Source organism: Nicotiana tomentosiformis, chromosome 2 (genome assembly GCF_000390325.3).
Source record: "Nicotiana tomentosiformis chromosome 2, ASM39032v3, whole genome shotgun sequence".
NCBI lineage: Eukaryota > Viridiplantae > Streptophyta > Magnoliopsida > Solanales > Solanaceae > Nicotiana > Nicotiana tomentosiformis.
In genome coordinates, this window is record NC_090813.1 from 941,011 (window position 1) to 958,117 (window position 17,107).

Genomic DNA, 17,107 nt, shown 5'->3' on the forward strand with positions numbered 1-17,107 from the left:
AAGCACAAGAACAAAACACATAAAATTACTCTAGATAAAATCAAAATGCAAGAAAGAAAAAGAAAAAAAAAATAAAGAACTTGGGATTTTTTTTCCTTTTTGACTAAAAACTTGCAAACGATGGGTTGCCTCCCACCAAGCGCTGCATTTAACGTCGTGGCACAATACCATAGCGAACACAACTTAAGATGTTGTTGGGGGTTCCCCCAACTCAACTTTCGAGACCACTTTTCTTGTATTAATGTGACCCAAATAATGTCAGATTCGTTGTCCATTTACTTTAAAAATACTTTTACCATCGCGGGACTCCAAATCCACGGCACAAAATGGGTAAATATGCACAACCTTGAATGGCCCGGACCATTTTGATTTCAACTTACCCGGGAACAACTTAAATCTAAAATTGTAAAGAACAACCAAGTCCCCGGGGTGGAATTCCCTTTTCATGATCTTCTTGTCGTGGAGTTACTTCATTCTTTGCTTGTATAATGAAGCACTCTCATATTCTTGGAACCGAAATTCATCTATCGCATTAAGTTGAGAGACTCTTACGTTCGCCGCATCGACCCATTCCAAGTTGAGCTTTTTCAGGGCCCATAAAGCTTTGTGCTCCAACTCCACCGGCAAATGACAAGCCTTTTCAAATACCAACTTATATGGAGACATGTCGATTGGTGTATTGTAGGCTGTTCTATACGCCCAAAGAGCATCATCAAGTTTTCTTGACCAATCCGTCCTATTGGCATTGACAGTTTTGGCCAAAATGCTCTTAATCTCACGATTTGAAACTTCAACTTGCCCACTTGTTTGTGGGTGATACGGTGTGGCAACTTTGTGATTGATTCCATATTTCTCATGTAAAGTGGCAAACGATCGATTACAAAAATGAGAACCACTGTCACTTATAATAGCTCTCGGAGTGCCGAATCTTGTAAAAATATTCTTCTTGAGGAACGCGGTGACACTTCTTGCTTCATTCTTTGGTAGAGCTACTGCTTTCACCCACTTTGACACATAGTCAACTGCCACAAGGATGTATTTATTGTTGTAGGAGCTCACAAACGGCCCCATGAAGTTAATTCCCCACACGTCAAACAACTCCACCTCCAAAATCGGATTCAAAGGCATTTCATTCTTTCTTGAGATGTTGCCTTGACGTTGGCATTGATCACAAGCTTTGGTTATAGTGTTGGCATCTTTGAACAAAGTGGGCCAATAGAATCCACACTCAAGAACCTTAGCCGCGGTCCTATTTTCTCCATGGTGTCCACCATACGGAGATTCATGGCAAGCCCTCAATATCGTCGTCCCTTCCTCTTTTGGAACATATCTTCTTATAATGTTGTCAACACATATCTTGAACAAATACGGTTCCTCCCAATAGTAGGAGTCACTATCCCTTAAAAACTTCTTTTTTTGGTATGAACGAAGATCTGGAGGTAGTAACCCACTCACCAAGAAATTAGCCATGTCGGCGTACCATAGCAATTCATCATCTACTATAATTGTGGCTACAAGGACTTGTTCATCGGGGAAGGATTCATTTATCTCCTCGACCTCCAAAGGTCTCCCCCCAACTCAAGATGAGACAAGTGGTCTGACACTTGATTTTCTGTGCCCTTTCTATCCTTGATTTCCAAGTCAAACTCTTGCAAGAGTAATATCCATCTAAGCAACCTTGGTTTGGACTCCTTCTTTGCCAAAAGGTACCGGATTGCGGCAGGGGCGGTCCAACCCTAAAGCAAGTGAAACACTTGCTTTAGGACCCAAATATTTAAGGGCCCCAAAATTACTAGTATTTTTCTATATATAGTAGTATATTATTTATATAATTATCTTTTATTATTGATAAATTTATTTTTTTATTGTCATATTAATTTTTAATAACTCGATTTCTTCCTCTAATTAATATAACTAAAATAGTTTTCTGTCAATCTTATTTTATTTTTTTTACTTAATTATATTTCTCTATTCATTAGTTGGTCACCTAACTATATCTAATAATCTAACTTATTATTTATTTTTCTTACATAAATTATACTCTCTCCGTCCCAATTTGTATGAAAGTATTTGACTGGACATGAATTTTATGAAATAAAGGAAGGCTTTTGAAACTTGTAATCTTAAATAAATCATAGAAGTTTTTGGGCTAGAAATCATCTCATTAATAATAAAAAGAAAAATCTAAAGTTGAATTGTTACCAAATATAGAAAGGGACTTACTAAAAAAAAGGAGTCACGTATGTTTTCTAGGTTCTCCCATTTCAGTTGTGATGCAATCAATATTAAATTCATTTAATTTTCTGTATTTTATAAAACTAAGTTCTCATTTTTTTAAATTTCACATCCTCACTTGTCTAACTTTTTTAAAAACGATGTTCATTAAATATATATATATATATATATATATATATATATATATATATATATATATATATATATTAAGGCCTCTTATTAAGATTTTGCTTTAGGCCTCCGATGATGTTGGGCCGCCCCTGGATTGCGGCATGGTCCGAATGTACCACCACCTTTGAACCTACAAGATAAGAACGAAACTTGTCAAAAGCATAAGCAATTGCAAGAAGTTCTTTTTCAATTACTGTATAGTTCATTTGGGAGGCATTCATTGTTTTGCTAGAATAATGAATGGGATGGAAAAGCTTGCACACTCTTTGGCCCAACACCGCTCCCACGGTGACATCACTAGCATCACACATCAATTCAAATGCCAACTCCCAATTAGGAGCTTGAATGATAGGAGCAGTTGTTAAACGCCGCTTGAGTTCCTCAAAAGAAACCATACACGCCTCATCAAAGTGAAACTTGGCATCTTTCTCCAACAATTTACATATTGGGTTCACCACTTTTGAGAAGTCCTTGATGAACCTCCGATAGAATCCCGTATGCCCTAGAAAACTTCTTACACCCTTTACGCTATTTGGAGGAAGTAACTTGGCAATAACATCAATCTTTTTCAGATCGACTTCAATACCCTTTTTGGATACCTTATGCCCAAGCACAATGCCTTCCTCCACCATATAGTGGAACTTCTCCCAATTCAAAACAAGATTTGTTTCTTCACGTCTTCTCAACACCTTGGCCAAGTTAGCCAAACACCCATCAAAAGTGTCTCCCGCAACGAAAAAGTCATCCATGAATACCTCAAGAAAATCCTCTACTATGTCGGTGAAAATAACCATCATACACCATTGGAAGGTAGTCGGGACATTGCAAAGACCAAACGGCATCCTCTTAAAGGCAAAAGTGCCATAAGGACATGTAAAAGTTGTCTTCTATTGGTCTTCGGGGGAAATTTGAATTTGGTTGTAGCCCGAGTAACTATCAAGAAAGCAATAGAAAGACCTTCCCGCTAACCGATCCAATATTTGGTCAATAAAAAGGAGTGGAAAATGATCCTTTCGGGTGGCATTGTTCAACTTCCTATAGTCCATGCAAACTCTCCATCCGGTGACGATCCTTGTTGGGATTAGCTCATTCTTATCATTGAGAACCACAGGCATCCCTCTTTTCTTTGGCACACATTGTACTAGACTCACCCAAGTGCTATCCGAGATTGGATACACTACTCCGGCATCTAACTATTTTATGATTTCCTTCTTGACCACTTCTTGCATAGGAGGATTGAGCCTTCTTTGGTGTTCCACACATGGCTTGAACCCTTCCTACAAGTTGATCTTGTGCATATAAAAGAACTTATCCCCCAGATATCCGCAATGGTCCAACCTAATGCCAACTTATGCTTTTTGAGAACATCAAGCAATAAAGAAACTTACACACTAGACAAAGAGGATGAGATAATAACGGGCAAAGATTCATTAGGGCCTAGAAATTCATACCTCAAATGTGAAGGCAAAGGCTTCAACTCAAGATTTGGTGGCTCAATGATAGATGGTTTAGTGGGAGGAGTAACCCGATTCTCCAAATCAAGGGATAACTTTGCGGGCTTGTAAGAGTAAGAACCAAGTCCCTCCAAAGCCATCACGGCTTCAATGTAACCATCCATTGCCTCATTCTCCGAATTGAGTAGAACCGCATGCAAAGATTCATCCATACAAATTTCTTGCATATCCTCATCTACCACTTCATCGACCACATCAATCACGGATATCACTCCATAGTCATGTGGATGCTTCATTGATTTTTGGATGTGGAATACCACTTCTTCATCATTCAACCGGAATTTGAGCTCTCCGGCTTCAACATCACATATGGCCCTCCCGGTAGCCAAGAAAGGCCTACCAAGAATGATCGGGATTTCTACATCCACTTCACAATCAAGAATCACAAAATCCGCGGGGAAGTAGAATCTATCCACTTTGACAAGAATATCATCAATCACACCAAGTGGTCTCTTCAAAGTACGATCTGCCGTTAATAATTTCATTGATGTAGTCCTGGGTCGCCCAAGCCCAACTTCTTGAAAACGGTATAAGGCATCAAGTTGATACTTGCCCCCAAATCACACAAAGCTTTTGCGAAGCTTGTCAACCCAATAGCACAAGGAATAATGAAAGCCCCGGGGTCTTCCATCTTATTAAACCCTGTTTGTGAGATGATTGCACTATATTGGTGGGTGACCTTGATGGTCTCAAAATTAACATTCTTCTTCTTAGTGACCAAGTCCTTCATGAATTTAGCATAACCGGGCATCTTTTCAAGAGCTTCCACAAAAGGTACATTGATGGTGATTTGATTCAACATATCATAGAACTTTTGCAATTGGCCTTCTTGTTGTTGCTTTGCAAATATTTGTGGAAATGGAGGAGGCGGTCTCAGTAATTGCTTGTACAATCTAGGTGCCTTCTTGCTTGCCTCATTGATTGGTTCTTTCTCCTTTGAAGGGACTTCATTTTCATTTTGAGAGGTGCTTGGTGCTTGGTGAACCTCTTTAACAACAATTGGACTTACTATTAGCACCGCACACTTGGGAACTTCAATCACCTCGAGCCTCTCATTGACCATGAGAGGTACATCTTGCTTAGGAACTTCATCAACTTTAGGAGGATCCTTAACCTTGGAAAGAGCCACCTTAGGAAGTTTGGGACTCTTGACCTTAGGAAAAGCATATTTGAGAGGCAACTCTTCTTTGTCATCATCATCCTCAACTACAATGGACCTCTTCTTTATAATTTTGCTCCGCCTTGTGAAAATGACAAACACTTGCTTTATACCCTCATCTCTCTTGGGATTTGGAATTGTGTCACTAGGAAATGATCCTTGTGGTCTCACATTCAATTGAGAAGATATTTGACCCAATTGAGTCTCAATTTGCTTGATTGAAGTGGTATGAGAAGCTACCACTTGATTCATTTCTCGCCTCTCTTTGTCGGATTGCTCTTGATTCTTGAGAATCCTTTCCATAATCCCTAAAAGTTGGTTATCAGTTGAAGAGTCACCTTGGTTGTTGTATGGAAGATGTTGGTAGGATCTTTATTGATATTGTTGGGAAGATCCACCACCTCGATTACCTTGATTACTGCCACTCCAACCTTGATTTCCTTGATTGTTATTGCCCCAATTGCCTTGGTTATTACTCGACCTCCATTGTCCTTGGCTAGTTCCTTGAAAGTTACCTCGTTGATTTTGATAGTTACTCACAAATTGAACTTCCTCATTTTGCTCTTGATAAGAATCATCTTGAGTGTAGCGTCCATTATCTTATGAGTACATTTCCTCTTGAGGTTGACATTGATTACCCTTCATATTTTGCTTAGAACCCAAGACATGAACACCCTCCACGACATGTACTTGCCGCGATGCTTGAGTTTGTTAAAGTTGTGCTTTTGCAAATTGATTCATAGTGGTGGTCAACTCGGCAATGGATTGACCATGATCGTGCAACTCCTTGTTGAGGTGAATCATATTCGGATCTCTTTGAGGCACATTCGCTCGGGATTACCAAGCGAATGATATCTCTGCCATCTCATCAAGTATAGCATAAGCCTCCGGGTAAGGCGTGGTCATAAAGTTTCCACCGGCAAGTTGGTTCACTACACATTGATTGGTTATGTTAATCCCATGGTAGAAGGTTTGTTGCAACATGTTCTCGGTCATATCGTTGTTAGGACATTCCTTCACCATGGTTCTATAGCGTTCCCAAAATTCGTGTAGTGGCTCATTCGGTTCTTGCTTGAATGCCAAGATTTCATCCCTCAATGTAGCCATGTGCCCGGGTGAGAAGAATTTGGCAATAAATTTCTCCGCCAACTCATCCCAAGTATGGATGGTAAGCGCTCCAACCAATCCAAGGTTTTTTCTCTTAGGGAGAAAGGAAATAACCTTAATTTCAAAGCGTCCTCGGACACATTTGTTTGCTTACTTCCCAACAAGCATCTACGAATCCATTTAAGTGCTTGTATGCATTTTGATAAGGTGCTCCGGTGAAGTAGCCTCTTTGCTCAAGCAAGGTGAGCATGACATTTGTAATTTGAAAATTTCCCGCCCTAATACGAGGAGGCAATTGCACTTGCATAGCCATCATTTAGTGCGGCATGTTGTTGAGCCGGTTAGCCATGTGGAGGTAGTGGTGGTGGATGCGGCGGAGGTTAGTGTTGGTTTTGACCTCGACCATGCCTATTCCCTTGAACCGGAGTCGTTTCTTCATCTACCATATCTTTATCAATAGCCCCAAGAGGCAAATCACCAAGGTCATTGTTGTTCTCCATTGGTAACCTACAACAAGCACACACGAATCAAAGTATCACGAAGAAAAGATAAGAACTCAAGAAAACACACAATAACAAAGTAACACAAGAACACCGTACTCCCCGACAACCTGCACCAAACATTGGTGACGTCCAATCCTACTCTCTATATAAAAGTAGCACGGTCGTTAGCAATAATAAACCCAACAAAGGTTGGGGTCAAATCCCACAAGGAGTAGGTATGTGTTAGAGTGTCCAAATGCATGCAAACTTGATGATTCTTAATGTAATCTTCAAACAAAGAGTGGTTGTTCAATTATGTCTACAATTACTACTAAAGTTTAACTAAGGAATTCTATCAAATACGTAGAGTGCAATTAAGATGTAGTTATAGCAAAATAAGATAAAGGCGCTCGGATTGCTTCCCACTCGTATAGGCTATGCTTTGGCTATACAAATCGTCAATTCTAGTTAATTAAGTATGTGTTATGACCTCAATTTCTATTCTACCAACTTAATGTCTTCCAATACTTGAGACGTTTCTACCCTAAGTTGCTCTTCCAAGATAACTAAGGCTCAATGATAAGCAATTGATTAGCCCAAGTAGAAATCACACTATTCCTTGCTATATTTCATTAATCAAATGGTTAACCCACTTAATACTACCTAAGCTAAGTTCTACTCTTCCAAGCTAGAACAAGCAAAATAGGCATGGATTTAGTGTTTGCAACCACAAAATCAATCAATAAATCATCAAGTAATTGGATAACATAAAGCTTAATCAAATTTCGAATTTATATTAATAACCCAAAAATATAACCATACTTAGGGTTCACAATCCTAACTTAATAAACTTAGCTAGACATATTAAGAAGGGAGAATACAAAAAGAGATAAAAAACTAAACATATAGCTAAAGAGGAAAGAAAGATTGTGTAGAACAATGGTGAAGTCACCCAAATTCCTCAAGAAAAAATCCCCAACAGCTGCTACACAAGTCTCCTTGCCAAAGAGATACTCTAGAATGACTTAAAATAGCTATTTATACTGACAAAATTACCTTTCAGTCAATTGTGTAGGTTGGATGCATGTGCGTAGGCTAATTGCGTAGCCTACGTAAATTTGAACACTTCAGCTTTTTTCCTTTGTGTATGATATCTACGTAGCCTATGCAGTTTTGCGTAGGCAAAAACAGAATGTCTTCAAATCTTTACTTCTCAGGTCTTCCTCTGCGTAGCCTACGCAAGGCTACGCAGGGTCTTCAGCTCAAACTTTAACTTTTCTTCCATTTTTCACTTGGACTTGGTCTTTTCTTGATATTTTTGATTATTTTCCATTCTTTAAGCGTACTCAAACCTTCATTACCTGAAATCGAGCCATTCAAAACATAATTAGTTAATTTTTTCCAATAAATGGGACATAAAATCTTAAAAAAACATAAGAGACATTGGCTAAAAAGCCAACTTATCATTAGAGTAGGTAGTCTAGAGTGTTCATAACAGTAGTATTGGCACGCTGTCTCGCTTTCTGTTGGTAGTAGGTTTTTATGACTAACCGTTGTTTGCTTTCATTGTTGATCACCTTACTATCTTGTTGTTGTTATTCTGTTTTTATATGGCTTTATGGTACTGTCCCCTCGTGTCTATATTTTTATTAATGCGGTGCTTGTGCTTTCCTAAGCCGAGGGCCTATTGGAAACAACCTCTCTATCCTCACAAGGCAGGGGTAAGGTCTGCGCACACACTACCCTCCCCAGACCCCAGTGTGGGATAATACTGGGTATGTTGTTGTTGCTATAAACCACCCAGCAAGCCTAGCATACAATCTCTCAAAGCTTAATAGTTGATCACTATGGAAACAATGCCCTCTCAAAATATGTCTTCTCCTTAAGGAATGAAGAACAGGTCCAACCCTTGTAGAATTCGGTAGTGTCCACTGTCCATAGTATTTAGCTGAGAGTTTGAGGAGTGATTGGTAAGAGTAAGCTACCATTAAGGTTGAATCTTTAGGTACAACCCAATCTCCTAGCCGAAACTGTCTATACGTCCTATTCTTGATAGCCAGAGCTGTGAGTTAGTGCTGTTAAATTTTGCTCTGTAATCTGTGAGTTTGATGTAATGTAAATTGCATGGGAATAAAAAAATGATCTCATTTATGTAGTGCATAATTCTGATAGTACATGATTACAAACAGATTTATCACTATTCGTAATTCCCTCCAATAAAAGGGAAAGATAAAGAATCTCAACCTGCCTGGACTTTAGCACCCAAGTGGCAATCCTTTTGTTCCAGAACATTAGCCTAATAGGTATATCGACAGCTGCAGGTCAAAAATATAGTTGAAAATCATAAGCTATTTTAAAGCCAAAATTGCATGAATGGATCTTGCATTTCCCAGTTAAGTCAATGATGATGCAACTTCAATGGCACTGCCTAATGGCCACGCTGCTTCAACAAGGGATTTCTTGTATTGAACCTTTTTCACCAATGTGATTTCTTGCTGAGGATCAAGTCCTGCTCAGTAAAGAATAGGAGTAAATCACTCAAAATGCACCGAAATGAAAGTAATGTCTACTTGCTGAAATATGAACCTAATTCTTACTCACCGAATCCATCTACAAGTAGAGTGTATTGATAGACAAGATCCATGCACAAGTATGGCAAGTTATCAGGATCCACACGAGGAAATGCAGATTTGGCACCCTCAAGTCCAGTTTCACAAGCACGCTTAGCTGCACTTTCGTAATCAACTGGGTGAACTTTTGCCACAGCTAAACTTGGATTAATCATACCAGCCTATGCCCACAACATATAAAATTTGTGCCACATTAGAGGAAGGAAAAATTTCCCTCTCAGAACAACATATTAGAGTACTTCTCTAACTCATTAAATTTCCATAAGCAGCTTAACTCGAGTGATTCATACCTCAGCAGCCCTGTCAAAGAAAAATGAAGCAACAAACATATTCTTTTGGCCATCTCCCCCTCCACCATTCCACACCCCACCAAAGGTGCATTTCATGTGGGTACATGTTGGTTCATTAACTTTCAGAGCCTTCAGAGAAACCTCCCTACAACTACTCAAGCTTGAACCTTGAGACATGGCCGATGCTGGGTAAACTGCTCCTCCATACTTGTATGACCCTTGAAAGAAAACATTGTTCATCTTCAATTGTATACTTGCTAATACAGGGAAATAAATACATATTTTTCAAATTACAGTAAGACAATGTAAATTAAGGATTCAGTGCTCCTACTTTCTGCACCTTATTAGTGAATAAGGTCAGATATGAAATTCAGGTAAGGGAAGGAGCTTTTTCTCTAGTTAACCTCCTTTTTTACTTCTTAGAGAGAGAAATGATGCTTCCAGAAAGCACTGCATCAGAAAAAAAAAGTATAGAATGATCATTGCACCAGGAGAAAATTAGTATATACCATGATAGCCTCCCAAGATGCAAGGATTTCCAGATTCATCGGTCGTCTTCAAGATCTCAGCTCGAGCTGCTAGTAAGCCGTAGTGCAAATAGCTGTAAACAATATACATATATCACATTAAGCTTGTACAGGATAAAGATGACAAAACACAAGATAAGCCCACTCCAAATAACAAGTGAAATATGTTCTTGCCCGCAAGTTGGATCAGAGATTCATCCTGATTAAAAAGTTGGATCAAAGATTCAAGAAATTATTTGGAGAGCGCAAATGTGTATCCTGACATTCTCTAAAATCATCACATAATTATGCATAGAGGATGAGATGGACCTGTGAACGTAAAGGTAGTATTTTGTCCCCTTTAAATACATTTCCTGGACGTATGAATCCTCTCCATCTGATATCTTTGGAGCCTTTTGGGCATCTGACTCAGAGATGGCATACGCCATTTGTACAGATCCACCTCCAAGATCAACCACTCCAACTGTATCAGAGTATTTCTTGCCCAATTTGCCTAACAAATAATTGATGGTTACCTGCATTGATAGCAGAAACTAAAAATCAGCTAGTTATACAATTGGTTGACCCATATATCAGACTGTATCAAGAGGTGACAGAAATTATATACTCCATATGGTTAGGTTAGAGATCAAGAAAGAGTAATAAAAGTATATATTTTTATTTGAATATGCAAATAATCCTATATAGTAAAACATTTTTTGTTAAAAAGAAGCCTCCACAACCTTTTCTAATATATTCTCCAAATTGGGAAAATTAGATTTAGGCATCCAAAGACAACTTGATTTTCAGATTTCAGAAAGTAAATTTTTTTAAAAATATTTCTAAACAAAGGACTCCAAATTTCCGATGCCTCTCCATTGTTCCAAAAGATAAAATCTGAAGGGGAGGTTAATTAATTTTGTATCTGTAATGCAGGATTACTACAACGATAACTAAGCCTCAATCCCAAACAAGTTGAGATCAACTATATGAATCTTTACTGTCCATGTTGCTCCGTTCAAGCTCATCCCAGACCAAAATTGTACAAAATAAAAATAAATATAGAAGTACTAGAAATATCTTCTATTGACATCTAAATCTCCGATAGGACCCAAAAGGAAAACATCGGAACTAAAGTAAACATGCTAACATGACTAAAGTATTCCCAAATAATTGGTAGATCTTTTTCTTCCATTGTGCCTATTTTTGCCAACTCTGCAGGGATTCCAAGAGACTGTAGGCGTTTCGAGATAACTTCCTTTCATGTGACTTTAGGTCTCCCTCATCCCCTTTAAACATCCTCACTCACCATGGTTTCATACTTATGAACTGGTGCATCTCATGCAGGATTACTATTATCATCAACATGGCCTAACACAGTGTCCAATTGCAAAAGATTGAATAGGACAATGTATTCGATTTGCTTATTCTATCTTTATTTCAATCACCACCGGTATAAAATAGGATAAACTTAAAAAGATCTCTATATTATCTCGACCATTTAGGATGGGACTAAACATGCAATTGTCAGTTTTATATAAAACTCTCCTTAATTTGTCACTCAAATAGGAAAAGATTCCCACCTTTCAGAACAGATGATTATTCCACCTGTAATCCTATCTTGCAGTATTAGGAACGCAAAGGTTTTAACGCTTGAACTTGAGGAAGAGGTTAGAGGAGGGTAGCTTAAGTTAGCTAAGTTTTTCACGAGTAAGAAGTCGAGGAAAATGTGAACCACTTGCCCGTTCATTGTCATGTAGCACACCAATTATGTGGAGCATTATTTGGAGTATGTTTGGTATTCAGTGGATTGTCAGCTTCTGCCAAGGTTTTGTCATGACATGGGCATTTACAACAACAACAACCCAGTATAATCCCACTAGTGGGGTCTAGGGAGGATAGTGTGTACGCAGACCTTACCCCTACCCTACCCTAGGGTAGAGAGGTTGTTTCCGATAGACCCTCGGCTCCCTCCCTCCAAGAACTCCCCACCTTACTCTTGGGGTGACTCGAACTCACAACCTCTTGGTTGGAAGTAGAGGGTGCTCACCACTAGAGCAACCCACTCTTGTCATGACATGGGCATTTGCAAGGAGAAAAAGAAGTTGGAGCATAGGAAATGGCCCCTTTGGTTCTTGAATCGACAAATTAGAAAGAAGGAATCAAGAAAGAATGAAGGGGTTGAAAATTCTATTTTACATATTAAAGAGTTACTTATGTTTCTTGTAAATATTTGGAGCACCTAGAAGATTCCGGAAAGTGTAGATTACTGAGCGCTTTTTACAGAAAATCGCATTTTTGTCTAGATCCTCTACTTCAGTATATAGCTTGTAAACTAGGTTGATGGAAAATGGCCAAAAAGCTTGTAGTCTACCGTAGTACTTCTACCAGAAATCAAAGGTGGGGAAATGAATGCCACGAGAAGAAAGCATTCAGATGGAGAAAGAAACTTTTAGTAGTATTATGTCAATAAATTGCTTCACTCATCAAATAAATAAATAAATAAACAAAAAAATTCCTTCTTCTCTGGTTCAACAGTTCCACCTTGACATGCTATTCATTAAACTTCTTTTTGATAGGTTGCAATTCATAAAATTCTTCAAAGGCAACTTGAAGATGTTGATTAGTAATTGTTTATATACATAAAGACCCGAGCTCTTCCTTTTGTCAAAAAAGAAAAAGAAATTCTATTTTTATTATCCTCTTTTTGAACCTGAGCTAAAAATCACTCTTTACCAATGCTAATAATGCTAAATCTTAGGACCCGTTTGGCCATAGATTTTGCCAAAATAAATTTGGGTTTTATTTGGCAAACACATGTTTGGCCATAGATTTTGCCAACATTTTGGCAAAATCCCAAATATAGCTGGTTTTGGACCAAAATATCACTATTATATTTTTTAAAAATTATCCCAAACTTTTGTATTTTATAAAAGAGCCCACCATTTATTATTTTGTAATAATGTTGCTTCGTCTTCTCGGTCACCTGATAGTGTATCATGTAGTTCATTATAAAAATGATACTTTTGTATCAAATTTATTTATGTTCAGGACTATGGTTTTGTGATAATATAATGAATGTTATTGATAATGGTATTGTTGGGTATTTGTGATAGTTTTTAGAACTTGTAGGTATAAGTCATGTTTCATATTTTTCCAAAATAAATTTGGGAAATATGTTTTGAAAACTGATGTCCAAACACATTTTCATCTTCAAACCAAACTTCACCCAAATCAGATTTTTCAGAAAAAATTTGGAATCTATGGCCAAACGCTAGCTTAGAAAAAAGATCCACTAACCTTGACTTAACTAATCAACATTACATCAGAAGTAACTATACCCAATAAATAGCAGAAAAATGAATTCAAGACCAGAGATCAGAACAACTCCTTTTTTTCATTCTCAAAATCTTTTCTGCTTTTCTCTAATCTATAAAGAGCTCAAATTTATATTAAGCAAGCAACTCCACTTGAATAATAGTTTTATATACAGAGAAGCTCATAACAGCTTGAAGTTCACATAACATACCCACTGGTAAGCACCTTCTTGATTTCCATCAAGAACAGTGACTGCATCCGCCTTTGCTTTGAAACTACTTTTGCTCTTCAGAAAATCCCTCACCTTCAAAACACATTTACATTTATTATAAGTACAGACAAGCTTAAAGTAGAAAAAGCCACTTAAAATTTGAACATAAGACATGCCCAAACAGATGAAGGTCTAGGATATGAATCAATCTTACTGCTTGAAGAATCCTGTCAGATGCATCACCTTCCAACTGCCTCAAACCTGCAGTTGCCTAAATAGACTGCATATCAATACTGAGCATACAAGGCAGCTAAAATTTTTGAAATTGAATTATATGAAATATTTTAATAAAAAGTACACTAACCCCAACTCTCACTGGCGTATTACTGCGCAAATTTCGTGGAACTACATTCTCTGCTTCCTTTAGAAGTGATAGAAGAGACTCCGCAGCAGCCTCAGGATCACTAGCATATGAACTCAAACCTGGTTTTTTCTGTGGTACCAAAGCCAATTATAGATGAATATCCGCTGCGAATTGAAAGCATTTACACAAACTATAGGAGTTCATATGTAACAAACTAGAAAGAGGGAACAGATAGGTTGTTCGTAGAGAATTACGGACTTCACCGAGATGCATTTCCATCAATCGATCAACTGCATTTGAATCCAGAACGTAATCAATAGAGGCAGATACAAGATTTAAAGCAAGTGGATTCGGAATTCCACCGTCGATCACGGACTCTATGATGCTTTTAAGACCTCTCTAATCAGCTTTGCATTTTTTCGTTCATAAAGAATGAATCCCCCGATAAAGAAAAATTATCCCCTCCCTTTTATTGAACCATGGAGAACCCCAAGTAGTTAGACAAATTTAGTTGTCACATTCCACCAGCCATGTTGATTTACCAAACTAGGTTAGCTATTCATATAGTTTGTTCAGCACAAAATTTTGCTCAGTTTCACAGTAAACTCCAAATTAAACTGACGCAACATCTCCCCTAGCCACTGACCACTGTTACCCTCCATCATTTGAAGCATTATATATGTGTGTATACTTAGTTTAATTGTCAGACGCAGTGGGTTCAGCTTTTCATATACATACATACGTTTTTCTCCCACTTACATTAAAGGTCTGACCCAGACGCAATAGGTGGAGCCAAAGCCATTGTGTCCAAACTATTCTATTGCGATCAACAATATGAATCATCTATAAGCTAGTCATATGGCATATGCTACAGCAAAAAGTTTATCTTGCTTTCTTTATAAACTTTAAATTATACTACTGGGGCATCTCTCATAATACCATTATCCACCCTATAGCCCAGAGGCAGTAGGTTTGTCAGAGGGTTGATTTTCATATATGATCACTCAACTTTTATTTTATTTCCCCAAAGTCTCTGAACTATTTTTTGTAACATAAAAATCACTCAACTTTGCTCAAGTATCACAGAATGTCACTAAACTATTTTTTGTAACAAAAAAATCATTCGACTTGCCTAAGAATCACAACAAGTCTATAAAAATTTATTTTGCAACCAAAAGGTCATTCAACTTTGCCTAAGTATCATATAGAATGTCTCTTTTGTTTCCTACTAATGACTTGCTGTGATACTAGGCAAAGTTGAGAGATTCTTTGGTTAAAAGGATAGTTAGTATTTTCGTGATACTTAGGTAAAGTTGAGTGATTTTTTCCTACAAGTGAGAGTTGAGTGACCATCTATGAAATCAAGCTCTCTGTTTCCAAACTAGATCCTGCTGGTGTCGACATTATGAATCAACAATAATGCTCGGCGGAAAGATTAGATTACTTCAAAAGAGTAAAATTACCTGCACGAAAAGTTCGAGTTCATTGCCAATGGGAACGAGATCCAAGTTCTCATCGAAGCAGAAAACGTGAACTCTACTACCAGAACTACCAGCATCAAATATAACCGCGTATCTCATAGATCCGAGATTCGGAGAGAATTTCCGATTCAGAGACTCCATAGAATCAGAAGGCGAACGCGTAGGCATTACATAAAGCACGAGAGAAACAAGGAACAGAGGTACGCAGATCACGAGGATCACGCCTTTGTACCTCTGGATCTTATCGGAGAATGATTCTCCACCTCCGTATTGCCTGTTTCGTTTCAATGTCTTCTCCATTTGAAGTGCTGGATCGAGCTGCTGTTGTGCCTCTAATAGCTCGGCTGCCGATGGTGATCGGTATCGGATCTTGCCGTTTCCCGGCGCCGGCGCCTGAGTCTCCTGTACGGCCTCCAGCTCGAATTCTTCTTCTAACTAGTTGTAGTGTCTCTGGATCACACACAATGCGCCGATCCGAGACTACAGGATAAGCAAATGGGCAAATGCACCGGGAAGGAAAGAGAGACGCTTTTTCTATACGGTTTAGGAGTATTATATGTCTGAACTTTTACTGAGAGTATAACTGCTAAACCGGGCGGTCTGGCAAAAGTCCTCGCACTTTTTCTATTTTTTCTATTTTCTATTCCCAAACGTGTAAAAATATTTAACTTCATTTTAGAAAGAGAAAAATGGTCAAATTTAAATTAAGTAATTTTACTCTGCATCAAACTTTTAATTAAACATTACTCTATTTTTAGAAGAAAAAAATTATTTTTACACTTGACCACTAGAGGAGTTTCAATAAAAAGATAATGTTAAACTATCGTCAAATGTTGAGGAGTAAATTTTTTTTTTTTTGAACAGTTTGAATACATGGAGTGCACCAATTTCACACTAAACTTTAGTTAGTGGCAAGAAAAAATACGAGACGGTATATTAACCACAAAGGTATTCAAAAATTTAGTGTTAAAAAAACAAAAAAAAAAAACATAAAGGTATGAATGGACCAAATTTGGGTTAAAAACATATTATTTCATGAATTTTAAAACATGGATTCTTTAAATTATTAATAATATAAGTTTTACTGTGATGTTTTCTTAATTTTAATTAACTTTTCAAGTTACAAGATAGAACTAATTTCTCAACGATTTAAATTCAATAACCAATTATTTCAATATTTTCTTTTACCAGTGAGTAATACAGTAATTGAACTTATTCGATCAAATAATGTTATATGAAACGAAAAAAGTAGTAATAAGAAAAATATTTCATTTATTTAAGTTGTACCTTAAGTCTACTGAAACTTTTTGTTAAATTTAATTCTACAATCACAAGCATATGTGGTTACATGGTCATGTGAGAAGTATTACCGAGATATGAGTCCTGAAATGTGATAAAAATGGTTCGTGTGTGTTTATCCGAAAAACGGATAGAGTTGAATTTATACGTAGTTTTAAGGATACGTGGTATAACTTGGTACAAATCAGAAAATTAAGTAGAAATATATCGAATACTAATTGTATAAAGGAATGAAATACAAACCAAATTGAGTAGAGAACGATTTATAAACAGTCAAGATGAATCAATGTCCAAGCTCAAAAAAGGATAATCCCAACTATATATCAATGTAATAATCTTT

General features: G+C 37.4%; 2 protein-coding genes across 2 annotated transcripts; both read right to left on the reverse strand.

Annotated features, from left to right (window-relative positions):
- Window positions 1-4,401: 4,401 nt before the first annotated feature.
- LOC104114035 (uncharacterized) lies at window positions 4,402-5,382 on the reverse strand. The gene has a single exon (XM_009624376.1). It carries the CDS (start codon window positions 5,380-5,382, stop codon window positions 4,402-4,404), a length of 981 nt encoding a protein of 326 aa, XP_009622671.1.
- A 3,406-nt stretch (window positions 5,383-8,788) lies between these two features.
- On the reverse strand, window positions 8,789-16,007 carry LOC104114034 (apyrase 2-like). Its single transcript, XM_009624375.4, has 9 exons — window positions 15,451-16,007; window positions 13,988-14,116; window positions 13,838-13,894; window positions 13,624-13,716; window positions 10,425-10,630; window positions 10,098-10,189; window positions 9,589-9,806; window positions 9,270-9,459; window positions 8,789-9,177 (listed from the first exon to the last, which is right to left on the reverse strand). Exons 1-9 carry the CDS (start codon window positions 15,766-15,768, stop codon window positions 9,062-9,064), a joined length of 1,419 nt encoding a protein of 472 aa, XP_009622670.1. The 5' UTR covers window positions 15,769-16,007; the 3' UTR covers window positions 8,789-9,061.
- Between the last annotated feature and the right edge of the window lie 1,100 nt (window positions 16,008-17,107).